The sequence below is a fragment of the Hemibagrus wyckioides genome, linkage group LG10 (assembly GCF_019097595.1).
Source record: "Hemibagrus wyckioides isolate EC202008001 linkage group LG10, SWU_Hwy_1.0, whole genome shotgun sequence".
Classification (NCBI taxonomy): domain Eukaryota; kingdom Metazoa; phylum Chordata; class Actinopteri; order Siluriformes; family Bagridae; genus Hemibagrus; species Hemibagrus wyckioides.
Genome location: NC_080719.1, coordinates 18321184 through 18347990, shown reverse-complemented (window position 1 = coordinate 18347990; position 26807 = coordinate 18321184). Strand labels below are relative to the sequence as shown.

General features: G+C 40.5%; 2 protein-coding genes across 3 annotated transcripts; one reads left to right on the top strand and one right to left on the bottom strand.

The window, feature by feature from the left end:
- Positions 1–848: 848 nt before the first annotated feature.
- On the bottom strand, positions 849–10677 carry med16 (mediator complex subunit 16). Its single transcript, XM_058401172.1, has 15 exons — positions 10444–10677; positions 10183–10364; positions 9883–9990; positions 9621–9790; positions 9091–9522; positions 7710–7815; positions 7474–7629; positions 6162–6379; positions 5305–5511; positions 4817–5027; positions 4299–4432; positions 2660–2852; positions 2199–2415; positions 1908–1991; positions 849–1374 (listed from the first exon to the last, which is right to left on the bottom strand). Exons 2-15 carry the CDS (start codon positions 10319–10321, stop codon positions 1248–1250), a joined length of 2502 nt encoding a protein of 833 aa, XP_058257155.1. The 5' UTR covers positions 10322–10364; positions 10444–10677; the 3' UTR covers positions 849–1247.
- Positions 10678–13859: 3182 nt separating this feature from the next.
- On the top strand, positions 13860–26260 carry tmem259 (transmembrane protein 259). 2 transcript variants are annotated; one of them, XM_058400728.1, is made up of 11 exons: positions 13860–14841; positions 15860–16156; positions 16829–16937; positions 18611–18721; positions 21262–21384; positions 21466–21566; positions 21818–21875; positions 22443–22526; positions 22833–22965; positions 23399–23498; positions 23707–26260. In XM_058400728.1, exons 1-11 carry the CDS (start codon positions 14617–14619, stop codon positions 24313–24315), a joined length of 1950 nt encoding a protein of 649 aa, XP_058256711.1. In that variant the 5' UTR covers positions 13860–14616; the 3' UTR covers positions 24316–26260. The 2 variants fall into 2 exon arrangements, with proteins under 2 accessions (XP_058256711.1, XP_058256710.1); XM_058400727.1 differs by having other exon boundaries at positions 16829–16991.
- Positions 26261–26807: the final 547 nt, after the last annotated feature.

The following is a 26807-nucleotide window of genomic DNA, read 5'->3' as shown; positions in this document are numbered from 1 at the left end:
TGTCATGCGCTGTGTATTCTGACACCTTTCTATCAGAACCAGCATTGACTTCGTCAGCAATTTGAGCAACAGTAGCTCGTCTGATTGGATCGGATCACAGGGACCAGCCTTCGATCCCCACGTGCATCAATGACACTTGGCTGCCCATAACCCTGTCGCCGGTTCACCACTGTTCCCTCCTTGGACCACTTTTGATAGATACTGACCACTGCAGACCAGGAACACCCCACAAGAGCTGCAGTTTTGGAGATGCTCTGATCCAGTCATCTAGCCATCACAATTTGGCCCTTCGTCAAACTCACTGAAAACCTTTCACTTTCCTGCTTCTAACACAACACCTTTGAGGACAAAATGTTCGCTTGCTGCCTAATATATCCCACCCACGAACAGGTGCCATGATAAGGAGATAATCAGTGTTATTCACTTCACCTGTCACTGCTCATAATGTTATGCCTGATCGGTGTATAAAATATAATCAAGCTTTTCTGTTCATTCAGCTTGTGACTTCATGTAAATCACTGAAAATATTGTGAAATTTGTGACTTGACAGATATGTTTAACATAGTTTAATGATACCACAAACAGAAGAATATACAATACTTAAATCTCAAGTTCAGCGTTTTGCCTTTTCTGGTGGTAAAATGATAAATGGTTTCGGGTTTTGTCCCGACTCCCAAAAAACATGCCAGTAGGAAGTGGACTGGCAATGATTGATGAATGAGTGTATGCATGTGTGTCCTTGTGGCAGGCATCATGGGAACATATGGTATCGTGAAAACTCAGTACAATTTTACAATTACAAAGACCAAAATCACACTCAATACAAAACAAACCAGACAAAGTCCACATTATCATCACATCTGCCCTGGAGTTTATTGTAAGAAAGTTATAAAAAACATAACCTAGACAGGTTTCTTAATATTTACAACTAGTCAAAAAATCATCCATAACTGCATGTATTAGACAATTCTTTTACTGAAATTTAAATATATTGTTTCACTTGTGTATAAAAAATAGTCCTTTTCTGAATCCAGTAACACAAGTGTCTGTTATTATCTTTTTCCATTTGGACCCTGATGGCAATGCTGACAATCTAACACATTAATGAGATTCCTGACAGAAACAGGACCCTCCTAAGATGGTGAGTCATGGCATTTAGGACCAGACCAAGAACCATATAAACCTCCATTGTCAGATTTTTATTGGAAAACCTGTCAGAGGAACTTCTTGCCAGCCTGAAAATAAACTCATGTGAGAGAGTTAGGTATCTTCCTCCAGAGGCCTCCACACAGACAGTTCTTTATCCATCGCTGTTCCCACTGCTTCATAGCGTTGGTCTTGTTTGGGGAGCGCAGCATCGTAACACAGCCGCATCTGACAGAAACAAATAGGTGGTGAATACTTAATAACCATTTAAAATCACATTAGTTATCATCACCGATAAAAACAGTGTTTATACACAAATGTTCATTGTAATAAAAGAAAAATTAGAAATGAAAAATAACCAACCGAATAGGTTCTGAAACATGTACTTCCTAAACAATTTGGCTACATTTCCCTTACAGTTGTTTGATATAAGAAATAGGATCTGAATTAATATTTTATGTAATATTATTTTCTTAATAATATATAAAAAAAAATGAACAAAGCATGTGTCCTACAAAATTTGTAATATGTACGGAAAGTTTTCAAAACTGGCTGGGGTTTTGACCATGGAGGGGTCAGTACCATAAATCTATAAATATTAATGTGTTTATAAATGCAGATATTATTACTTTTTTATTACTATGTAGATATTATTTCCAATTACATCAGTAAGGTTTTATATCCAATATCTGTTGTAGCCCAAATGGATCGGTACTCTATAAGTTCAGCAACTAATTACTTCATTTTTTGTTTCTTTGTACCTGGTACAGGCTTTGCTGTCCTCTGTGGGAGAGATGCCCATGTGTAAGCACCGGAGGTTGTCCATCCTCTGAGATGCTGGACTCCTGAAAAGATAATTGGATTCTTAGAAAATAATAGTGAGCACTCCTTCCAGTGCTCAGTGCCAAACACACCTCTGACAGAGGCTGCCAAAAATATCAGTGTGATGAGAAATATAGTGCACAAGCTGCATTAAGCAGACCACTTAATGATGTGCCTGAACTTAAATTCTAGAAATATTTTAAAAAGGAAGCACCCTTAGGAATGCTCACCTGGAGAAAATCTCCATCTGGGAGTTGGGATTAAGTCCGGGCAACGTACAGGGCTTTCCAAACTGCAGCCGTAAATGGTGCTTGCTCTGGATCTTGGTAATGACGCCATCGTTGATGGGAAGCCAGTCCATGCTGGGCACAAGCAGCTGGCTGGGCAGCAAACAGCACTCGTCCAGCAGCGTCTCGTCTGGCTCCTGAGGGTGACTTTCGTCTCGCGCTGCACGTGGATAAAAACCACAAAAACAAAACTGCTAAGAGAGTCATAATCAGACACTATTTATCTTATTATTAAGTCATGCTTTGTTTCCTTTAGGATGACAGCAATAAAGAAACTACATTATTTGAATGAAAGAGGTTAAATAAAATGTACTTGCACTGAACGTTGGCTTTCAGTGAACAATACTAATCAACAGCTTTTTAATCAACGATTTCAACAGATGGTGTTTTTAAGGCAGACTCACAGCAGAGCCAGAGCTTAGTGAGGAGGCGGAAGAGCAGAGACATGCTGTCCTGGTTGTCGGAGGTGGCTGTGTAGATGGGCAAGCAGCCGGGCTTCAGCAGGCCCCAGATGCGGATCATCACCATCATCTCCCTCAGCATGCCCAGGGAATGTCCGTCACGCAGGAAACCGAAGCCGGGACGTACCGTGGAGCCCTGAAATGGAGAGGAAGAGAGAGATGGATTGTGGTTCATTCTCATAATGTACATTTACATCTGAAGCGTCTCACAATACGGCACCTGTGGCAGATTACATATAATTTTGCTACTCATACATATAACTTACACCACAAAGCCATTATCACAGACAGACAAACTACTGCACCTTGGATTATCATACTTAGGTGGTATGGGATTTAGATTATAGTGAGTGTCAGTGGTTGCAGACACCAACAACATGGAACCATTTCTGAACTTCTGGCTAAGAAACAAAACAAGAAAAAGAATTAGACTTTTGACCTCCTGCAATGGCATTCTGTGCCCTCTGTTCTTTCCCATCAGGAACGAGGCCACAAGCTGCTTGACACATCCTGTCACTCACTCCTGTAGAAACTTTGATATGTGCTGCATTTAAAAACTTCACTCACTCAACTTAGCATCCCTGTAGGGAGTTCCTCTCTATGCAGCGGATTAAAAAAAAATAAATACTCCAAATATCTTCACAACACACTTTTATGTTCTGCATGACATTTCCACAGTTTCTGTGCACAAACAGGTGGATGGAAGGTAGATTTAGGAGTGAAATATGTGCTCAAGACATCCCTGATGGTTCTGTGCGTGCTCCAACCTCAATCTGTCACAGTTTACTTACTTTCCTGTGTAGAAAAATGAGCTGGGTGCTTAGAAGCTTTTTAACAGGATAAACTTGGGGTAGGTGTAGTTTACATTGCACAATTCTTCACTGTCCCATTCACTATTCTTTACCTAATGGCAGGTAGGATATAAGCAGCATACAGAGGAACCCCACATGAATAATGTGAAATTCCAGTGGATCAAACCTCAAGCTCTGGAACTACGAGATCGTAACAGTGCCCACTCTGCCATTTTCTTTAATTAAGTCTTTAATAGTGCTGCCAAAATTAAGTGTGTGCCACCAAACCGAACCATACTGATTAAAGGAAGGAGTTTTAGGCAGAAAGTTTCACTTTAAAACATTGCCTGTGGGATCTTTGAAGAAAACAAAATAAATCGGAAGTAGTAGTCATTTGCAAAGCTGAATTGAATTACCAAAGAAGTAATTGGTCTTTGGCATATCACCTCGAAGCTAAGCGTCCTACTAAAACTCTCTATGGGGCTTCATCAATCTATATTTCAGCAATGTGGTACTCCTGGGTGAATAACAATATCTGTAAAGGAGAAGGTAACTAATGCTTTGGGTAATTGTAGAGTTAAAAACCACAGCCCAGTTAATATAGTAGTAGACAAAAGACAAGAGAGAGAAATCATTTGAACTGTATTGGAAGAAATGCTCTTAAAAGGATTATAATCTGCTCATCCTGTCTATGAACTTTATAGCATTGAAATTCTGAGACTTTAACATATAGGCCTGAGATTTGTTATGTCTGTTAGTGTGTATAAGTGTGTGTTTCTTCCTCCACTGACCTGGTTGGGCAGGTTGGCCAGCAGATACAGCACAAAGTCCCCCACCCACTGAATGAGTTGTTGCAGGGACTGGAGTGGAGGCCCATCCAGAACGAACTCCTCTGTCTTCAGGTTGATCATCACCTTGTCAATATCTGGTCAAAATAAAGACGGAAGAAATTAATGAGTCACGTTTCTGTCTGTAAACAAAAGTAAACGGCACATTAGCCATGTTACACCCTTTAAAAAAAGGAGTAACAAGGATGCCCTTAGTATATAAAATAGTATTCTATATTTTCTATAAATGACTTTAAATATAGACCATCCTAATTAACAAGTCTATTAACAAATCTACAGCTGAGACAGATGTTTCCAAGAGGCTCTAATTCTTTCAGCTGGTTTAAAGTGAATATTCTTCTTCTCATCACTGATATTTAGATTATTATTGATATAATTTTTTCGGACAAGCATGAATGAGCACACTCTATGCAAAAAGGTTCCCGCAGACAAAGATGGCTCCATAGATACGAGCTTGTTACCAGTGTCTGTGTTCTTGGTGCAGATCTCTGCCAGCCGGTCTCCGGGGCTCTTGTCTGGTGTGTTGAGAACGTGAGGCCTCAACAGAGATTTAAGCGTGGAGCTGATGGCGATGAGGAGCAGCTTGGCGTAGAAGTCACACGCCCGAGCTGCTGTGGCTAAAGACAGCTTGCACAGAGAGGCCTTTACAGCTACGATTCGTGTAGACAGCACCTGCAAAGTATTTCACATGGGTTTAGAATGTTATTGCTCTGTTTTTGAGTGAATCTGTTTTCATCAAAATCCACTCTCCACATTTAACTCCAGTTAGGAGTCAACTCTTGTGAAAATGGATTTTTAATAGAGTCAACAGTACAACCCTGGAGTTGATGTATTATATGAGAGATACGCAGCTATAATAACATTTACAGGAAATAGTGTTTTAATGTAATATTTAACGTAACGTGGAAATCAAACATATCAGAATAAAGAAAATCCCATTCACACGTACCTGCTGTAATGCCTGATTCTGTCTCATGTACTCTTCATGGAGTTTCTCTACCAGGTTATGCACCATGCTGTGTTGCACATGCAGCAGCACGTCCCACCAATCGTAGCCTGTCACCATACAGTACTCCAGCAGGAACAGGAGATGGCGCAGCAGAATGTTCATGTCCAACATCTGGCCCATGGAGGGCGATACCCGTATCATGTGCAGCTAAGAACGGCAGCAAGTTAGTCAAGTTGCTTCATGGAAGATTAATTCATTTAAGTTGGTTCATACTGCCTCTGAAAAACTCTTCAATGACTTTAGAAAATATGTTTATGATCAAATCATTTCAGAGGAATTCATCTGAGGGTACAGACTGGACAAAACTGTTTTGTGTAGTGATGCCTCCTGTGTACTTTCTCCTATTAAACCAATTTAATTCCATTTTTTACACTAGGAATGCATGCAGGCGGATGATCTTTGAGACATTTTAATTTACATATTAAAAATAAACCAGATTTCTTAATTAGGGTGAAAGAAAAGCATTGCCACTTCTTATATTGTTCTTTTAGCTGCTCCCTTTTCAGAGTCACCACAGCGGATTATTTGGTCTGGTCAGATTTTGATCTGGCACAGGTTTTTTACACCGGATGGTTTTTACTTCCACTTTTTATCCGGGCTCAGGACCAGCACTGAGAGTTAATCCCTCAGTAACTGGGTTAAAGTTCCCTGCCAGGGAATCCAACCCAGATCACGACGCGGGATCCTGCTGCTGGACCACCAGGGAACTATAGCCACTTCTTATACTTCTAAATTAAAAGATGCATTTTTAAAGAAGCGCTTTCTCTCCAGTCATACCCAAACTTCACTTTGCGTACCTTTCCATGGTTATCCACACCAACCAGAGCCAGAGAAGTCCAGGAGAACTGCAGGGCTTTGAAGTGCACAGTGGGACCTCCGGTTCTCTGGCGTTTAATCGTCGGCTCGTCCCCTGTGCGCTGAGAAGAGCCGGTAGTCCCGGGGAACACACCCATGGTTTGGAGGGACAGACGGTGTAATATCTGAATAGTGCCATCATGGAAGGCCAAAGCCAGGCCTAATCATGAGAGATCACACAAGGCAATACATATCCTTAAGATGAAATCAAATGTAGGATTGTTCAGTAAAGTCAAACATGAAAGCTGCACAAACGGACAAATTCTATATTACAAAAAATCTGTACAAAAAAAAAAAACCCTTGGAAGCTAAGATTTTTTTTGTACTGAAAATAGCTAGATAAAATATGAGCTATTTTTGACCTTTATTGCTAGATTTCTAGTGTTATTTATGATCGATAAAAATTATATAAATAATTCATTAATGCTAAAAATGATCTCTACAGAAATATTTAAAATGTCTGAAGGAAGAAGAAGATTAGATGCTGGATCATTCTGTCATTCAAGTGACAAGACAAGCAGATCCTGTTGGGGAGAATGTTGGACGTTTGTGTGTTTTCAGAATCGGATTACTTTCTGATACAAAGATAAAGCTTTTAAAAATGAAGCTATTCTATCATGTCCTCACAGTTCTAATCATATCGAGTTGCTCCTGAGCGTGTTGCAAGAATGTGAGTGACATGAAGGAACGAATAAAATGTGTAAAACTAAATTTTAAAAAAGTCTTTGACATAAAATAATAACTTCTATTAAACTTATTATAAGTCATATTTTAGAAGGATTATCGTTCAGGGTCACTTATTTTATAGAAAAAAATCACATAGGAGAGTAATTTATTTATAGGAAGGTTATTTGATATAAATAATTTATCATGTCCTGTGGGCCAGTACCTATTCCCACAAATTAGTAAAAATCCCAGCCTCATTATGGACCGGTTAGGCTAGTCCAGAACAGCTTGGGTCCAGCTTTCAATTGTGATTGGATGCCTTAACAAAAATAAGTTAATGAAGGGTGTAAACAGGCTCTTATTTGCCTTCACACACACACATGCAATAAAGAGGACCTCTAAACATGAAATATTTTTCGAAGTATTGAATTACACGTTTATATTACTCATAGGGTCAGTCCTATACTGGATATTTTTTTTATACTATTTCTACAAAATCATGGGTCAATTACATTATTGTTAACATTTCTCTGACATTACACACTGGACAACAAGCACAGAGGAAAAAAAAAAAAAAAAAAGCTTTACCAAGGCCTGGGCAAAACTTTGTGTCGGCGGCAACTTTAAGGTCAGTGTTAGAAATTGAGATGGGCAGTTTTGGCAGCGCCACTGCAGAAACACGGTCCAGGTCATTTGTGGCAGAAAGGATTCGCCACTTCAGGATCATCGGCTGCTTTTCTCCCACTGCACAACAAAGAAGGATTGATTCAGATATAAACTGCAGCACAGATGAATCGCAGACTTCAACGACGTTTCATGCTTACCAACGGGTGAGCGATGCTGAAATATATTATTGACCGGCAGTCCCTCTTTCCGTAAAGACCAGCACTCTACGATGCTACCCATCTGACTGGATGCACAGAGTAATACCTCCAGAAAACATGAGTGGGATGAATAAACAGAAAAGGACACAATTTACATTTCATTTATAGCTTGCATCCTGACCACCAGGTTTAAATTTGGATTTTCACTGATTACATAACCTTCTTTCTCCATCGTATCTAGCAGCCATCTGCATTAATAAGATTAGACCAAATGTTACACGTTCCCACATACAGAGATTTTATTTCTGCAAGTCACTGTACAGTACAGTTTCCAGTAGGCGTTCCTACTACATGTTGCCATAGTAATAATGTTAATCAGTAGATGGTGCAACTAGCATTTCACTAGACAACAAATCAGTTGGAGGGAGATTTGGTGTTTGGATATAACATTCAGCAGTGAATATCTGCATCATATAAAAGATGAAGGAGAAGCTACATACTATGTACCGATCAGGCATAGCATTATGAACACTGACAGGTGAAGTGAATAACATTGATTAACTCCTCATCATGGCACCTGTTAGTGGGTGGGCTATATTAGGCAGCAAGTGAACATTTTGTCCTCAAAGTTGATGTGTTAGAAGCAGGAAAAATGGGCAAGTGTAAGGATTTGAGCGAGTTTGATGAAGGGCCAAATTGTGATGGCTAGACGACTGGATCAGAGCATCTCCAAAACTGCAGCTCTTGTGGGGTGTTCCCGGTCTGCCGTGGTCAGTATTTATCAACAGTGGTCCAAGGAAAGAACAGTAGTAAACCAGCGATAGGGTCATGGGCGGCCAAGGCTCATTGATGCATGTGCACTACTGTCTTCACTCTTATTGAAAGTTGCTGCACCAACTTACTACATATTTGCTGAAAGTACCTCAACTTTGTCGCATCGCTGGACACACACACCAACAGTCTCTGGTATTTAAAATTAATGTCACTTAGTCGCTACGAGCCGCTGTATGTGTGAACAGAGCTTAAGACTTTCAGCTCACCTTTAGGGGAGTCCCTGCTACTTCTAAATTGCTGCATTCTTTTGTTTTGTTTTTTATTTCTATGAAATTTCATGCTTTAAATTTGCATGTCATCTTGTTATTTTTGGTTCTTATGGTCACCTTGCAAGATCTATGAACATTTAAAAAACAATATTGAACACCTATGAACAGTTTTAAAAAATAGTGACGTTGCCAACTGAAACTGAAAATTAACCATTACACCATTAATACAACACTTTTCATGTAACGTTAAAGGAATACTCCAGGATGTTTCAGTCTAATCTCTGCTTACTGTATCAGTAGCATGTGTGCATGTAACATAGACAATACTTTGTTCTCACCTGCTCTGAGTTTTCCCTGGTAAGAAATTTGAGATGTGTGACAGCAGGGTACTTGTTGCGGCGCACCGGGTCGGTGGTGCAGCGCATGAAGAGTGAAGGGAGCAGCTCTGTGTCGATGCGGCACTTCTCGCTCACCACGCTCACGCACACCTTATAGAACTGCACAGGTGAGGAGCTACTGCCGTCCGTCGTGGCCACCACGATGTTGCCACCGCCCGTGAACGCGATGTCGGCCAGGGCCACGCGGCCACGCAGGCGGCTCAGGCTCTCGCTGGCTGAAAGTAACGTGCCGTTCGGCTTCAGCAGGGACACGCTCACAAGGCCACTCACCGTCACGGCCAACCAGCCCTCCATAGGTTTCCCACCGAAGAGAGTAAGCGATGGAGAGAACTTCACCCGTGAGAACTTCTCGCCGAAGTTGGTGGAACCGGACTGCGGGCACACATAATTGGAACACAAAATAAAGGGTGTTAAATGTGACTGAAGTTTATCAATACCAGACAACTAGAATGCTAGAATTTTCTGCTTGCCTTCTCTACATGCAAAGCAAGCTTCACTCCGTTGTGCAGCCATGACAGGGCAACAATAGGGTCACCCTCGACCGAGCTGCTTTGTGTACTTTCCCAGCTGTTCACCAGGTGTTCGGTCATTGCCCAGCACTTGATCTGTCCATCCCCATCTGCAGAAAGCAGCCTGGATCCTACTCAAACATTAAAAGGAAAAGTAGTAAAATGCCCTGGTCAGCTTGTACCTTCATTTACAACTAAATCTGATGCACTGAAGCTTACTCACCTGATTGGTCCCATTCAAGGCATGAGATAACTTCTGTATGACCAGAGTTGATGGAGTAGACATCCCAGGGATGCTCAACATCAATGATATGGATCATATGACTCAGATCTAAACCGAAAGAAACACAGGATTAGCACAATTTACGGTTAAACACTTAACTTTAACCAGTGTTTAAGGTAGACACAATTCTGAAGTATGCTGTTCAAGATAGATAGATAGATAGATAGATAGATACTTTATTCATCCTAATGGGAAATTTACGTATGCATGCAGGAATTTGTGTGTGTGTGTGTGTCCAACCTCTGTCTTCATCTTCATTCTTCAGGTCAGTGGTGAAGGCGATGAGGTTCCTGCAGGACCACGCACACACCAGCGGGATTGAAGGACAGTGGTTGCTCTTGGTCCTCCTCTCCCACTCGCACACATACACAACGTCCATCGTTAAATCATTGAGGTTTCAGAGGAGTCTTCTGGTTTCTAATCTGTCAACAAAGGCTTCAATTCATTCAACAAACCCATTCAATGTGCGCATGGATATCCTCTATCTATTTATTTACCTACCTAGCTAGCTCTCCAAAAACAAAACGAGAAATGGCGCTCTTCCAAATGACCCCCTAATTTATATCTTTCTGATTCACAAACTGTCGACATTACCCACAAATAACATTTTAAAACGTGATCATTTGCCCAATTGTCTAAAAAAAAAAAAACCCGGCGATCGAACTTAACGAAACCTACGAACCAAAAAATCACATACTGCCGTACTACACAGTAGTGCTAAACCTGCAAGCCAAAGCTAATGACGTAAATACTACTTAGTACACTAGTACGCATGGAGACTTACGAGTAGGCGCTGGAACATAAAAGAAGATAGAATTACAGTGAGCGCCACCTCTGTCATGGAGTATAATGACAGTCTTACCTCCATATTATTACAAATACACCGATCAGCCATAACATTATGAGCACTGAGAGATGAAGTGAATAAGACTCATCATGGCACCTGTTAGTGGGTGGGATATATTAGGCAGCAAGTGAACATTTTGTCCTCAAAGTTGATGTGTTAGAAGCAGGAAAAAGCGTAAGGATTTGAGCGAGAGGGCCAAATTGTGATGTCTAGACGACTGGATCAGAGCATCTCCAAAACTGCAGTTCTTGTGGGGTGTTCCCGGTCTGCAGTGGTCAGTATCTATCAAAAGTGGTCCAAGGAAGGAAAAATGGTGAACCAGTGACAGGGTCATGGATGGCCGAGGTTCATTGATGCACATGGGGAGTGAAGGCTGGCTCCAACAGACGAGCTACTGTTGCTCAAACTGCTGAAGAAGTTAATGCTGGTTCTGATAGAAAGGTGTCAGAATACACAGTGCATGATGGGTCAGGGCTGTTTTAGCAGCAAAAGGGGGACAAACATAATATTAGGCAGGTGCTCATAATGTTATGCCTGGTCAGTGTATCATACAGTATATTGTGTAAACCACCTTAGGTTCCTTCCTGTGGTAAAATGGTGTGACAAAATAGGTGTGTTAGAACATTAAATACACAAAAATACCCCAAGACCCAAGATACATCTATAACTGAGATGACTCTGTATTATAACAGGAGTGATGCGGAATTCTTGAATTTGATTGGTCAGAAGATGTTGTTTAATTTTCTTTAATAGCAGCCCTGACAATATTTCTGGCAGTTTATAGGTTTATACTAATGCGTTTGTTCTAATGATATAATTGTTCCTCTTCTAACAGCTCAATTAAAGGGCAGACACAATCCAAATTAGCTAATATTTAACAGTTAAAAAACATGTTGATATTTAACATATAGTGAAGCTTGTTTATTTAACATTTATAGATGAAGTCTAGAGATTTGTAATAGGATGTTTTTCTGAAACAAAAAAAAGGCTTCCGGACAAAGGACTTTGCACTTTATGATTTGCGATGCAGTATTTTTGTTGTCTTACTTACATCGAGAGACTGAAAAAAAAGGCTAGTGGGAAAGTTTATAGCTGTTATAATGTAACTTGTATATTTTTAGAACATTAAACGTAACTAGAAATTGATTGGAAAAATAAGGCCAGTCATCCATCTATTTTCTGTACCGCTTATCCTACATATGGTCTCAGAAAACCTGGAGACTATCCCTGGGGATTCAGGGCACAAGGTGGTGGTCAATCTGGACGGTGTGCCACCTTACTGCATGGCACAACCACACACATTTACACTTTACAGAAAACCGGAGAAAATACACAAAAGAAAAAACACAGGGTGAACATGCACACTCCACACACAGGGCCACAAATTCAGTGTGAACCCCTAACCCTGTAGGTATGGGGGAAAACGTGCTAAACACTAAGCCACCATGCCCCCAATATGACAAGTTCATTGCTAGATTAAAAATGATATTTGCTCATAGATCATTAAGCTATATGAGGAATAAAACATTTGGGACATGCTAATATAGGAAAATAATCAGCTCTCATGGCCGTCACACATCCCACAGCTCTGCCATTGATCATTTTCCTATAACAGCCTAACCTGCACTGTTTTATTTCTCACTTGTGCCTTTATCTGTGTTTAAATCTGATAAATGGTCTGGCAGATGTTACACACAAAGTATGACAAATCGTTCAACCAGCAATTAAAACTGGTATTTGTTTCATGTAAATGGTTGTGGCTTTGTTTATTTTTATCTTTAACGGTATATCCGGAACTGTTTTACTTCTTACTTATGTGTACATCATCGTGTTTTTTCTTTTTGAGTGCGTCTATAAAACAGCACAACCAAAAAATTTCACATCTTTCATCAAAGATTAATTATATATCTAATATCTAATTTACAGGTTCATGGTTGCTCTTGGTATTGAAGTTAGAGAATCATAAAAAAAAACCTTCAAAAATCAGTGAAAAACAGTCTACTATTTGGTAATGTTAACCAAACGAGTTATAGTGACAAACTTGTGACACAACTCAAAACGAAACAAACTTGGGACCGAAATATTTTGGTATATTTACACCTGAAAAATAAATGAAAAGTTTCCGTCTTTAAACTTACTATGATTACTATGATTATAAAATCATGACATGGATAATATTTAGGTATTATTTTAAGATGAGTTTGGTTGACTTTATTTGGCTTTACATACACCCCTCCAAATCATTGACCAGTGCACAAAGCAAGGTCCATAAAGACATGGATGAGTGAGTTTGTAGTGGAGGAACGTCACAGTGTCTTGACCTCAACCCGATAGAACACCTTCGGGATGAATTGGAGTGGAGACTGCGAGCCAGACCTTCTCGTCCAACATCAGTGCCTGACCTCACAAATGCACTGCTAGAGGAATGGTCAAAAATTCCATAAACACACTCCTAAACCTTGTGGAAAGCCTTCCCAGAAGAATTGAAGCTGTTATAGCTGCAAAGGGCGGGCAAACTCCATATTACATTCATGTGTAAGTAAAGGCAGACGTCCCCGTTTTGTCCTAAAGGTGTTCTATGGGGTTGAGGGTCAGTCAAGTTCCTCCACACCAAACTCTCTCATCCATGTCTTTATGGACCTTGCTTTGTGCACTGGTGTGCAGTCATATTGGAACAGGAAGGGGCCATCCCCAAAATGTTCCCACAGATTTGGGAGCATGAAATTGTCCAAAAATGTCTTGGCATGCTGAAGCATTAAGAGTTCCTTTCATGGGCCAAGCCCTGAAAAACAACACCTGAATGGAGGGGTGTCCCAAAACTTTTGGCAACGTAGTGTATTTATTCATATCTGACCACGGATTCTGGAAAAGAAAAAATAGCAAAGGATAATCCTGTTTGGACTTTCCTAATATAAAGGTTATTGAATTTTTTTTGTAAATCCCTGATAGTGTGTTTGTATCACTGGTTTACTGAAAATGAAGGACAGGTCAGTTAGTGTGTTTGGTCAGTCAGGACACAGGTGGCGCTGTAGTTTGGAGATGGACTTCATCTGGTTTGTGTGACACCTTCTTTTTTTTTCTGATCGCTCCCAAGTACGCCTAAAATCTTGTGTAAACAGGACAAGCGACTCGGAGTTACTGTAGTGTCCGTCGGAGAGGCTCGTGTGGGATTATATAAGTTTTAGTTGTTGAGGTGACGGCCGCTGTCTGGAGCTGGACTTAAACAGCACAACATACGGGTCCTCTGGTGCTTTTAGCTACTAACCGACCCGCACGTCACAGCCGTTGAAGCTCGCGCGGCTAGCATACCGAAAGCTCAGTATTACTCAAAATCTGATTTATTTGACCGAATACAAAACGGTAGCTGGTTAAGAGGAAAGAAGACAAAAAAAGCGTACAATGTTAGCTGGGTAGTGATAAGCTTGTTAGCTCGCTAGCTAGGCTAAACTTGAGCAGCTAAAGGTAAAACCGTGCTCCGCTAGCAACGGGAATAAAGCTGCAGATATTTGCGAGCGGAAAGCGCGTGACATGGTGAATGACAAAAGTGACACATGCTGTTGTTTCTGTTAGAGATCAAACCCGAAGCCATGTCACGGGACATGTACAGGTAGCTAGTGAGCAGTGTAGCTTTAACCAAGGGTCGTGTTATTGAAAGAGACTCATAAAAATCATCACAAGCGACGAGCTAGTTACTGTGACGAGTCTAAGCTACACGTCGTGGTGTGTGTGTGTGTGTGTGTGTGTGTGTGTGTGTTGGCGCAGCTGCATTACTCCCCCATGACCCAAACTGGCAGTTCTGCTCATCCAGCTGTGCCACCGGAATAACAATGTCAGACAATCAGGGCAACCTGAACAACAATAACGTGCCTTTAAACAACAATAACAACAATGGCGCGGCGAACCGACTCCGAAACCCGAACGTCAACCAGAACCCGCTCATCAACGTGCGGGACCGACTCTTCCACGCGCTCTTCTTTAAGATGGCAGTCACATACGCCAGACTGTTCCCTCCGTCTTTTCGGCGGGTTTTCGAGTTCTTCGTCCTTCTGAAGGTGAGGTTTGCTCTGCACCCTCTCACATCCCTATACATCTGCTGTATTTTTCTGGCCATGGCCTGATCTGAGTATGCTGAATGCAACAACAAATCCTGACCTGTGAGCTGAGAACTTGCTTTCACATGGACAGGGCTGGACAGTGAATCTCTTTACCTTGATGGACTTTGTGTAAGGACAGTCTTTTACACCTGTCTCAATCTCATGCTGCTGGCTTTAAAGTATTACATTAGTGACATGGTTTTTGTTGACTCTGATGTTTTGCATTACGTACATATGATCTGATTTTATGATGACGATGATGGAGCTTGCTCTTGATCTTCAGTTTCCTTCAGAGTTTTTTGCCTGGCATGCCAGCAACCTTTAACATTTAGTCCTGTGTCCATGTATTATCCTCTCCAGGTAGATCAACATATCATGCCGTTAGGTCATAAAGAATGAGATAAGACTGAGAAATATGTCGAGTCTGATTTGAAAGCGGATGAACATTTCAGGAGAATGCCAGTGTTCCGCATTTTATCAATGGACTACACCATAAAAATATGGCAAAAGACTTCTTTTTTTTTTTCTTTTTTTTTTAATCAACGATAAAATCCAGCATGAGTCAGGTGATGTATAAATCTGGAAAGTTTGACAGACAGCTGAACCACAGGAAGACCTGCCCCTTCCCCCAATCGCGCTTCATGATTTATTTCTTGTCTCATCTGATTTTTCCTCAAGATATCTTGCTTTATATCGAGGGAAATGGAGTATGCGTTCAAACATTTGGGTGAAATAAAATCTGTCAGTATATGTTTGACTTGGCTGATGTTAGTATATAGTTAATATCAGTTGTCACACAAGGGATGCTACTGAAAATAGTCAGTGGAAATGGTCCAGAATTACACTTCTCTGGCCAAATGAGGGGAAAAATATATATTTTTTTCCCCTGTCGCGTTCCCTAAAACCAGCTTTTACCTTGGGCAAGTGATTTATGAAAGCACTATATTAAAAAAATTGTATTTTCTCACAATTCCAGGCCTTGTTTGTGCTCTTCATCCTGGCCTACATCCACATCGCCTTTTCTCGTTCACCCATTAACTGCTTGGAGCACGTACGTGAGAAGTGGCCACGTGACGGCATCCTGCGTGTGGAGATCCAGCGCAACTCTAGCCGCGCACCTATATTTCTGCAGTTCTACGAGACTGAGGGATTTCAGGGGCTTGTCAAGGAGCCGGACGGGGACACGGAGGATACCGGCCGAGTTCCTGTTCACCAAGAGGATGAGGATGAAGAAGAGATGACTGTTGACATGTTCGACAACAGCTCTGTGAGGGTCAGTGTCTGGAAATACACTCTGTACATTTGTCAGTTGCAGTAGCCATCATCTCTGCACCAAGGATGTTTATTTCTTGTCTGTTTTAATTACGGTTAATTTTTTTAACTATTTGAATGTCACTAAATCAGTAACTTGTACACTGTATATATTTCTATACACAAGCTACTGTTTTCAGTGTTTTCCCTTTTCATCATCAGTGTGCTGTTTAAAGGCTCTGTGTTCACAGCATTGCATTAAACTTCTCCATTTTTTGAGTGAAAAACTTCCCCAATTGTAACGTTCCGGGAATTGCCGTTGGTCTTTCATTGCCCTCATTCGAAGGTCATTAAAATAGCACTATGCTATTTCTTTTTGTAGTGCTAGGCACATCAATACATCTGTATGTGAGTAATAGGACGTGAATTTATAGTCAGTGGTGTTCTGACATTAAAAATCCCCATCAATTCATATTAATAATTGATTTAGTTGATTGTCAACTAATCATTCTATCCCTATTATAAAATGCAGTGGATGCACCAGAGGTGACTGGGCAGTTCATTGTGTTGACCTAATGTTCACGTGTACAATTTTGACAAAAATCGGTGAAGGACAGCAAAGTACTATGTTAACCCATTTTTTTTTGCCAGACTGCAAATGATTCATTTCTCAGTTAATTATATTCTCTTGCAGTTTGAGCTGGACATTGAACCGCAACTGAAGCCTTTGGTGAGCGATGGCGCCCCAGGCTCAGGCTCGAACGACACCCAGGACCTCTCCTTCAGCCAGGCGCCCTCTAAAGGTATGCAGCCGCTGAGGGAGACTGTCTCCGAGATTGAGATGCTTACGAGAGCAGGTAAAGCTCAACATGTCTAACGCTTTTCTCCTGGCACCACAGACATCCTGCTGCAATCCTCTTTCTCCTGCTGCTGTGACCTCATGCTCCCTTTCCTCACTCGCCTCCCTTCATCCACTCCTGCCTGCAATGCCCTCATCCCTTTTGTTCACTGTTTTCCCCACTTCCCCGGAGTCCCATTCTCTCTCTCTCTCTGTCTCGCTCGTCCACGAGCTGACGCATGGTACTGATTGGCGCTAGAAGAATAAACCTCAGGAAACTGCTTGGACTTGCAGCTATTCTGAGATGACATGTTTGAGCTCCTGACGTTTTTGTATGATGGTATCAACTGTCTGCTCTATCACTGCGGATTGTGTTTAGCTCTGGGTTGTAATTAGCTCTGGATTGTAATTAGCTCATCCAAAAGCCCACAGAAATTTGGATTACTTCAGTGTTATGTCATATTAGATCTAATCTCAGATCTTATCACACTGCTGGTGAACACTTTTTCATGTTCATGTCATTTTAGGTGACCAATGTAATGGCATTCTGCCTTCCTCACAAGCCTCTTATCCGCACCGGAACAAAAAAAAAAAAAATGCTTCTCTGTGTGTGTAATCGTGAAGAGGCGCTGGTGACAGGCGTAAACTGCATTCCTGCAGAACAGGCCTGACCTCCAGCAAGAGTTGCACTTTGTAAAGCACCAAGCCGCTGATTTTTCAGCAACACTCTCCCACTTATACCCTCACTTATATTTCATGAATGTGACTTGTGGGTTCACTGAAGATGACAGGTCTTAAGAATTTATGTGTCCAGACGTCTTAAAATAGGCCAAGAGCAGATCTAGTTATTCCAGTGACTGGCATTCACTCTGAAGTGGCTGATCCACGTTGCTCTAATTGCACTTGCATCATGTGCCAGGGAGGTGCCACTCAAGCTAGTATGTATTAGTCATTATTTAAAAGGAGTTCACAAGTAGCACAGAGTCCAGAATAATAACAAGTATAAATGATAGACAGTTTGTGTCCTTGGTAATTTAAGATTCAGTCTAGCTTAAGGTTCATACAGATCATCAAATTCAATAAAGTTTAAGTTATGAATCAATCCTTTATGAATCATGCACTGTGTAGTGAAGATATTTGATTCAAGTAGTTGAAGTTTTATTTGACACCTTACCGTTGAACACTACATTATCCAGTCGTCTTTAACGTATATATGTCGTCCAAAATTAGCAATCTATCCAAAAAAGAGTCGATTCCTTAATTTGAGGCACTAAAAACTAAAAGCTTCGGTGTTGACTCCACGAACCAAACAATGATTCACCTGATGATTCACTTGGCAAGGGAAATGAATTTAGCATTCGGATGTTTCTGTTCAGGGCAGCACCTTTCTTTAGTATATGAAGTGTAGCCCTTGTGTTTGTACTTCTAAAAAATAAATTTAAAATAAAAGCACTATTATTCCTCAATTATTCAAGGTGGGATGCTTTAAACTATTTGAAATATGTACTGTCTATGTGGTTTTGTTAGGTGCCTGTGAAGAACTGTTTCTTTTCCAGGTCTTGGTCACATAGAACAAGTGTATTGTGTGCACATGTCATAGTGTGAGGATGTGATGGGTTTGTATTTTTCTGTCTGCAGTGTGGCCTCAAGAGGAATACATAGTGGAATATTCCCTGGAGTACGGTTTTCTGCGGCTGTCTCAAACCACACGACAACGTCTTAACATTCCCGTCATGGTGGTTACCCTGGGTGAGTTACACACAACACATTAAAAACCTTGAGGATTCACCACAATGGCTCGGTGTTGCTCACGTTTTTACTGCCACCAGCAACTGTTATGCAATCTGTCTGTGGTGTAGATGACTAACCTTACAAGAGAGCCAGGATAATTCTTAACCATACTTTGGCACGGTTAGGTATTATAAAATAATGCATGAATATTCACGTGAAGTGTAAACATTTTAAAAGTGTATTGTATGCCCATCAAGCTTTTATCATTGTTAATTACGTTTTCTCCGTGGAGTGGATTATAATGTAAACAGTAAACCTCTTTAATCTGATTTTGGCTCGAATCTCAATCCTGGATGTAAACATATTGGCAGATTGCAAGTGGCTTCTGCAAGCATCAAATTATTTCCTCCTTGGTACACCAATAAGCCATTATTTCTGGCTGCCAGTTTAACTCCAATTGACTAGAGTGTGAAAGTTACAGCCATGTACATACACACAAGAAACAGTGCAAATTACAGGGTGATGTTTGCTAGCAAAATTTATGAAGTTTTTATATAACTTTTAGTTTGAAATATAGTGCCTGGTGCTTAAACCTTTTCCATTTATACATGACGTGTTTAGTGGAATTGTTATTATTATTATTATTATTATCAGAATGAAAGTGAGTATTATTTAGCAGTAAAAGTATCTATAGCCCAAAGCACTAATATAATGATTATGTGGCAACTCATTTGTATCAGTGGCTCCAGTTGAACTGCTGAGCAAGGGCAACAGAGAATGGCCAAACTGGTTCGAGCTGCAAGAAAGTATTTAGTGACTTCTACAACAGTGGTGAGCAGAAAAGTATCTTCATGCACAAAATATCCACCTATTTTGAAGTGGATGGGATGCAACAGGAGAAGACCATGTCAGGTCTCTAAGCCAAGAAAAGAAAGCAGTGGCTGCAGTGGGCATAGACTTACCACAACTGGACAGGTGAAGACTGAGTAAATGTAGCCTGGTCTGATGAATATAGATTTCTGTGGATGCACACAGATGGTCCTACTTTGGCAAGGCTTCAACCTGATTGTGTCAACAGTCCAGGCTGGTGGAGGTGGTGTAATGGTGTAGGGAATGATTTCTTGGCACACTTTGGGTCTGTTAATACAGTCATCGCTTGAATGCCACAGACAATTTGAGTGTTGTTGCTGATTATGTAAAGCACATGGACACAATTTACCATCAAATAATAGCAACTTCCAGCTTCATAATGCACCATGTCATGAAACAAGTCATCTCAAACTGGTTTCCTGAACATGACGATGAGTTCACTGTTGTTCAATGGCCTTTGGGATGTGGTGAAGTGGGAGATTCAAGTCCACCTGAAAAATCTGCAGGAATTGCGTGATGCAATCATGTCAACATGAACCAGAATCTCACAGGGATGTTTCAAACGCCCTGTGGAATCCACGCCATGAAGCATTGAGGCTATTTTGAGGGACTCTACTCAGTATGAGTGTAGCGTTCCTAATGAAGTGCTCAGTTAGTGTTTTTTTTTTGAAGGTTATATAAAAACATGTATAGTAAAGATGGGTAAAAGGAACTTTTTTTTTTCTTTTTGGTTAATAATAATAATAATTTTACTTTAAAGTTAATTTGATTATTTAGAAGCTCTTATGTATTCATACCAGTGCACCAGTGTTGCATAATTTTTTTTTCTTTGCTGAAGCTGTTGGGCTGCTCTGTTTTATCTTGTTTAGAAATAATACAACCATGTATGAGATTGCGATGCAAATTCACACGTGAAATTAATATATGTCTGTACAAAAATCTTGTCATCTGTGTTCATTTCTCAGTGCGGTTTTACTGAAGAGCAGCATTTGCTATCAGCCAACTATTGCATAAAATGGTCCTCCATTGCCCTCCATCGTTATCATGAACAATCTCCATAGACATATGCACTACCGCACCTCTCGGAGGCAATGCTGGAATATTCCATGAGCAAATTCTTTCATCCATGATAAACCTTACATCCATTTGGAATGAAAAGGAACAAGCACATTTGTCCAGTCCAGATAAACAAACGCTTAATATAATGTACTCAGTTTTTAGTTTGCATTACTGAACAAACATCAGCTACAATGATGCAAGTGAATGATAAGAAGTTCTCTTTGAACGGTGCAAACACAAGATTATCTTTCACACATGAGATTGTCGATCTGCAGTCAGCAGAAAGGTAGAGCTTGTGCCAATAGTCAGTCATGCAACATGCAGAAGAGCTGTCATGCACTAGGTAAAGGAACTGGTGCAGTGTAGAAATAATAATAAAAATAATAATTTATTACTAGCAGAACTGCTGTAGAAGAATTAAGCATCCTAATCTCAGTTCTAAGGCAAAAAAAATGTCCATTTCGAGAATCATGCAGCACTAATTTATGTGGGCTAAATTTATTTTTCCATAGCCACGTCACACACACTGAGCTGCAGTCTACTGAAGGCAGTATGATGATCTAACTTGATGTGATTTCTTTCACTCACTTGAGTACCTTTGGTGACATTTTCTCTTCACATATTTACAGACCCAGTAAAGGACCAGTGCTTTGGAGACGGTTTTAGCCGTTTCCTCTTGGACGAGTTCCTTGGCTATGATGACATACTGATGTCCAGCGTTAAGGCTTTAGCAGAAAATGAGGAAAATAAAGGTAAATACATGTTCCATTTTTTCTTGTAGGGCATTCATGTTTGTGTGTATGTTAAGTATTCACGTGTTTGTGTTTGTTTAGGCTTTTTGAGGAATGTGGTATCAGGAGAACATTACCGCTTTGTTAGTATGTGGATGGCGCGCACCTCCTACCTGGCTGCCTTTGTAATCATGGTGATTTTTGTAAGTATCTCACGTTGCCTGGTGGTTCATGTCACTTGTAGTGGCCAAAGATAGAATTTATTTGGTCAAACAATTTTGATTAAATTTACAGAGATGTGCGTGAAGGATAAATGAATAAAAATTGTTTACTTTTTGATGCTTTTAATAAATAATATACAAATTCACTCATAATGCTGAGATGCACTGACGAACTACTAATGTGACAAGTTGTTTCTCTGTATTGGTTTAACCGTTTCTTCCATCTTCTACAGACATTGTCTGTGTCCATGCTGCTCCGTTATTCCCACCACCAAATCTTTGTTTTCATAGGTAAGCTCAAAGACACTGTTCTAGGCTCTCGCCTATATGACCAGAAATTTGTGGACACCTGACCATCACACCATTTTCTCTTCAGACCATCACAAGTGGTTCTTTCCCAAACTGCTTCTTCTGTCTAGAATGTCTTTGTATGCTGCAGTATTTTTACAATTTCCCTTCACTGGAACTAAGGGGCTCAAACCTGTTCCAGCATGACAGTGCCCCTGTGCACAAAGCAAGCTCCATGAAGGCATAGTTTGTGAAGGTTGGTTTGGAAGAACTTGAGTGTCCTGCACCGAGCCTTGACTTTAACACCGCTTGCAATGTAATGCTGACTTCCTCACCCAACATTACTGTTTGATCTCACTAATGCTCTTGTGGCTGAATGATTACGAATCAGGGCCATATTCCAAAACCAACAAAATGGGAAATCACCTGGAATTGCATTTAAAAAAAAAAAGAAGCCTTGATTGTGTTGGTCAGGTGACCACATACTTTTGGTCATGTGATTTTAATATGATGATGATGAACACTCACTGTCCTTGCTTAACAATGCTTTTCCATTTGTCCTGTGTGCAGTGGACCTCCTGCAGATGCTAGAGATGAACATGACCATTGCATTCCCAGCTGCGCCACTTCTCACTGTAATCTTGGCTCTTGTTGGTAGGTTGTAGCACCAGCATGTCACATTTACTAAACATGCACTGCACTCTCTATACCTGATGGTGACAGCAGTCAGTGAGGTCTTATATCTCTGTGTACATGCCAACTTTACAGAATATGCATAAATCCAAACACCGTATAGTGACATGAATATCTTAATGTTTATTAAAAAGTTTAATGCTTTTAGTATCATCCACACAGCTTTAACGAAGTAGATGTTTAAAATTTCTGACCCAATCTAATTATATTTGATGATATTGCTAACTATGAGCGTCTTGACTCAAGCTGCATCTGTCACATCCACAGGAATGGAAGCCATCATGTCTGAGTTTTTCAACGACACAACTACAGCATTCTACATCATCCTCATCGTGTGGCTGGCGGATCAGTATGACGCCATCTGCTGCCACACCAACACAAGCAAGCGCCATTGGCTCAGGTACTACACGAGTCTTCATCCAAACAGTCTCTGTTTTAAAGGCACAGTGCTGGAAAACCACTCATTTATACTGCTCTTAGAATACATTGTTAGTCAAACTTTGTGATCGAAGATGGCAAGAAAACTGGTACCTGGGACCTTTTAATCTATCATGCACAGGATTTATATTCATCTTTGGAGTTGTATGTAGTTCCTTGGCCACTCTCTAGTACAAGATCGTTTTACCCCAACAACCAGGCTTCAAGATTCAAGTTACCAATAACCAATAATGATTCAAATGAAAGATTTAAGAGAGATTAGAATCACCTTGAGCACATGTGACTTTCTTTAAGGTTGACTTTGCCTCAATAAAGGAATTAGCAGAGTGTAGATTGTTTCTGTTGTTCGTAGTGAATATGCCTACTCAGGGCCTGCTGTTGTGCTGTTTTTCCAGGTTCTTTTATCTGTACCATTTTGCGTTCTATGCATACCATTACCGCTTTAATGGGCAGTATAGCAGCCTGGCTCTTGTCACTTCTTGGCTCTTCATTCAGGTAAGCTTGTTTGTTTAAGCTTATATAGTGTGTTGGTTAGCAAATCAGGCAAATTTGACAGCTATGGTAACTGTATAATTTTGGTCGTGTATCATTGTGCTGTAAGTCTGTATACATGTGTATATAGGTCTCAACAATAATTTATTTAAATATCAGCCAGTCTTGCTTTCCCTCATGCTTATTGTTGCCCATTGCTCTTCATTCTCAGCACTCCATGATCTACTTTTTCCATCACTATGAGCTGCCAGCCATCCTTCAGCAGATCCGCATCCAGGAAATGCTGCTGCAGAACCAGCAGGCTGCTCAGGGCAACCAGACAGCGTTGCAGGACAACCTGAACAACAACACCACAACCAATGCTGTGGCACAGGCTGGCAGGCCAACTGCAGCCAGCTCAGTCACTGCCAATGGCCAGGAACGCCAGTCACCCCTGGTTCAACCACAGGCTGAAGCTTCTAATGGCCTGCCTACTCCCGCACCAAGTGATCAGGATTGGATGTCCGAGACGGCAGCCATCATCACAGATGCCATTATCACGGAGGCGCTGTCAGCCCCACTACTGGAGACTACAGCATCCACTGCAGGCATCAGTGTGGCACGGAGCGCTGATACGGCAGGAGAGAATCGGGAGGGGAGCGATAGTTCAGCTGGACCCCAAGAAGTAGGAGGGAACGATGAGGCAGGAGCAACTCCTCACGTCACAAACTGCAGAGAAGCAGAGGTGGACAAAACAGACATGTGTCAGTTGGACGCCAAAAAAGAGAGCGAGAGTCACACTGAGGCAGCCACAGCTGGCCCTCACTCCGCCCCCTCCTGAGCTCAGCCCTTCCTCGGGTTCAGGTCCAAACCCCATAATTCCGCCTTTTTACCTCTTCAACTAGCAGCAGCAGCAGAGCTTTTCACCCTAAATGCATCCATAACGCGTCAAGGAGGAAGAAGAGCACCAACAGCGATGGAATGTGATGTAATCACAGCCTAAAAAGGGGTGGGGGAAAAGTTAGTTTTCTTTTCTTAAGGACTTGAAGTGAAAATGGATGCTTCTTGAATTATTTTGAAAATGCACCACATGTGGGGGTGTGATTATTTGGAGAGCAATTGTGTTTTTTTTTTTTTTGTTTTGTTTTTGTTTGTTTTTTAAAGATGATTGATTAATGATTGGTTTCTTTAAACACTGGGTGTGTTTGTATACAGTAATGCGTTTAACAATGATAGAACTGCTAATGGCATAGTGGGAGTCATTCAGAGCTCAGCACTGACCTGCGTTATTTCAAATGAACGTCTCATCATTATTGTATCTGATAATTCAAGCCAAATAGCGGTTAATCATGATTACATTCGAGTTTTTGAGGTATAAGGTTCTTATGCAGTAGCAGACGACCCAGTGTAAAGTTGAAACCAAGCTCTCACCTGGAAGTAGTTTACCTTGTGAAAGTATAGTCTTAGTCCATGATGCCTTGAAAACTTGTTGTATTTTAAGTGATTTTTGAAGACTGCATTAAGGTGTCAATGACCGTATTTTTTGAACTCCTTTCTCAAGGGAAAAAAAAATCTATTTGGAAAAGATTGTTAGTCTTTATAATTGCTGCACTAATTTCATTATGAAACTGGTAAGTTCAGTCTGTTTCTGTGCAATTCCAAGAAGATCTGTAAAGGTGACCCAGTAAATCCCGTCTGGTTAGAGAGCAAGTCTTGTAATTTGTCCTGATACGTCCTCTTTATTTAGGGGTACAGTTAGTTAAGGCTATTAATTCCTTCAGCTTTAGGCCTTCAGTTCAGGATGTTTCATTTGTGGGCTTTGAGAATGGTCGCCTTTAGCATTTGGTACTGTGAACCTGTTACATAGTGCTATAAGGTTATACCACAGCTCTAAAGTCTTCTCATTGGGAACATCTTATTAATGTGCTTGATCCTGTTTTGTTGCTCTTTGCTTATGTGTATGCATTAATTGCGTTATAAAAAAAAAAAAGTAGCCATACGAATGGGTCCATTTTCCCCCTACAAAACCCATTTTTCCATCAAATAGTAACTCTAACGGAATGTAGGAGAAACATTTTTGTGACTCCCTTTGGTACTGCAAGGCTTAACAAGACATAGTTCAATGTTTAACAGTAAGCAAGACACAATGGGTGTCAAAGAAGTGCAGGAGAACATTATTATTTAACTGCCTTTCAAAAGGTCTGCAAAATGAATCGGTCATTATGTAAGTATCCAGCATCGTCAAAGATCAGTGAATATTTTGTGTGCACAAATAGATGAAAAAGCTTTTTAAGTTGTATGCTTTAGACAGATAATGCCTATTGAAAGAGATGATTAATTGAGTACAACAGACTTCGTTCTGTCCGATAGACTAAGCTTAACGTGTAAGCAGATTGTCTCTAATCTTTAGGAGAGAGAAGACGTGGAAGTGCAATTTCCTTTGGCAGGGTTTCATTCAAAGGCTATGCAACAAATGACAAGGTAAGCTCCAGTGGCTCTGGGAAGATGGTTTTATCCAAAACGTGTGCAATAAGTCAAGTCAGTTTGAGAGAGATTTTCAGCATGAGCACTCCACCAATGAGCTTTTATGATCGATTTTCTCCTTATTTTTCCTGTGCCTATTTGCCGTTCTGTGTCAGAATGCAAGATGATGAGTTTCTATCCGTTCATCATAGACGATGAAAAAAAACCCCACAGTTCTGTGATGAACTCTGTTTGCTCTTTCATTCAGTTGTATTTAAATGTTAAAAACGAAATGCATAAACAGACAAAAGGATTTTCCACTCCGCATGCTTGCTTGTGGTTACTTCTCATTGTTGCTCTCACATTTAATTTCAGAATTGAGCTCTGTTATAAATAATGCATCAAGCAATATAAAACCGGTTATTGTCGGCTTTACGCTATTTGCAGCTGTAATATCTCCTACCCAATTGTTTATGAAACAAGCTTACTAGAGATTGAGTATGCGTCCCGCATATGCAGTGGTCTATTATTAGCTTGGTGCAAGGACAATATAACACCTAAAATCCCAACTGCATTGATTGGACACACAAAATTTACTTAACGTCAATTATATGGTTTCCGTGTTACAGAATTATGTTTTTTCTTTAATGTTTTTTTTAAGGGTGTACATGAGGAAATATAGGCGGGTCAGTAAATATTCAGACAGTGACAGTTTTCAGAATTTTCCCTCTGTACATCACAACACTGGATTTAAAATGTAGACAATTCAAGGGGTTTAACAAAAATATTGCATTAACCCTCCATTTTAATGTACAAGCACAAAGTAATAGGATAAACTAACGTATACATATAATGATTATTTGTAATACT

Excerpts from the sequence above, each read along its gene's own strand:
- med16 (XM_058401172.1), bottom strand. The coding sequence starts at position 10,321 with ATGGACGTTGTGTATGTGTGCGAGTGGGAGAGGAGGACCAAGAGCAAC. Across the intron at positions 6,380-7,473 it reads AAAGTTTTGCCCAGGCCTTG|GCCTGGCTTTGGCCTTCCAT; the intron begins GTAAAGCTTTTT and ends TCTCATGATTAG. Across the intron at positions 5,512-6,161 it reads GTGTGGATAACCATGGAAAG|CTGCACATGATACGGGTATC; the intron begins GTACGCAAAGTG and ends TGCCGTTCTTAG.
- tmem259 (XM_058400727.1), top strand. The coding sequence starts at position 14,617 with ATGTCAGACAATCAGGGCAACCTGAACAACAATAACGTGCCTTTAAAC. Across the intron at positions 21,385-21,465 it reads AGAAAATGAGGAAAATAAAG|GCTTTTTGAGGAATGTGGTA; the intron begins GTAAATACATGT and ends GTGTTTGTTTAG. Across the intron at positions 22,527-22,832 it reads TGTAATCTTGGCTCTTGTTG|GAATGGAAGCCATCATGTCT; the intron begins GTAGGTTGTAGC and ends TCACATCCACAG.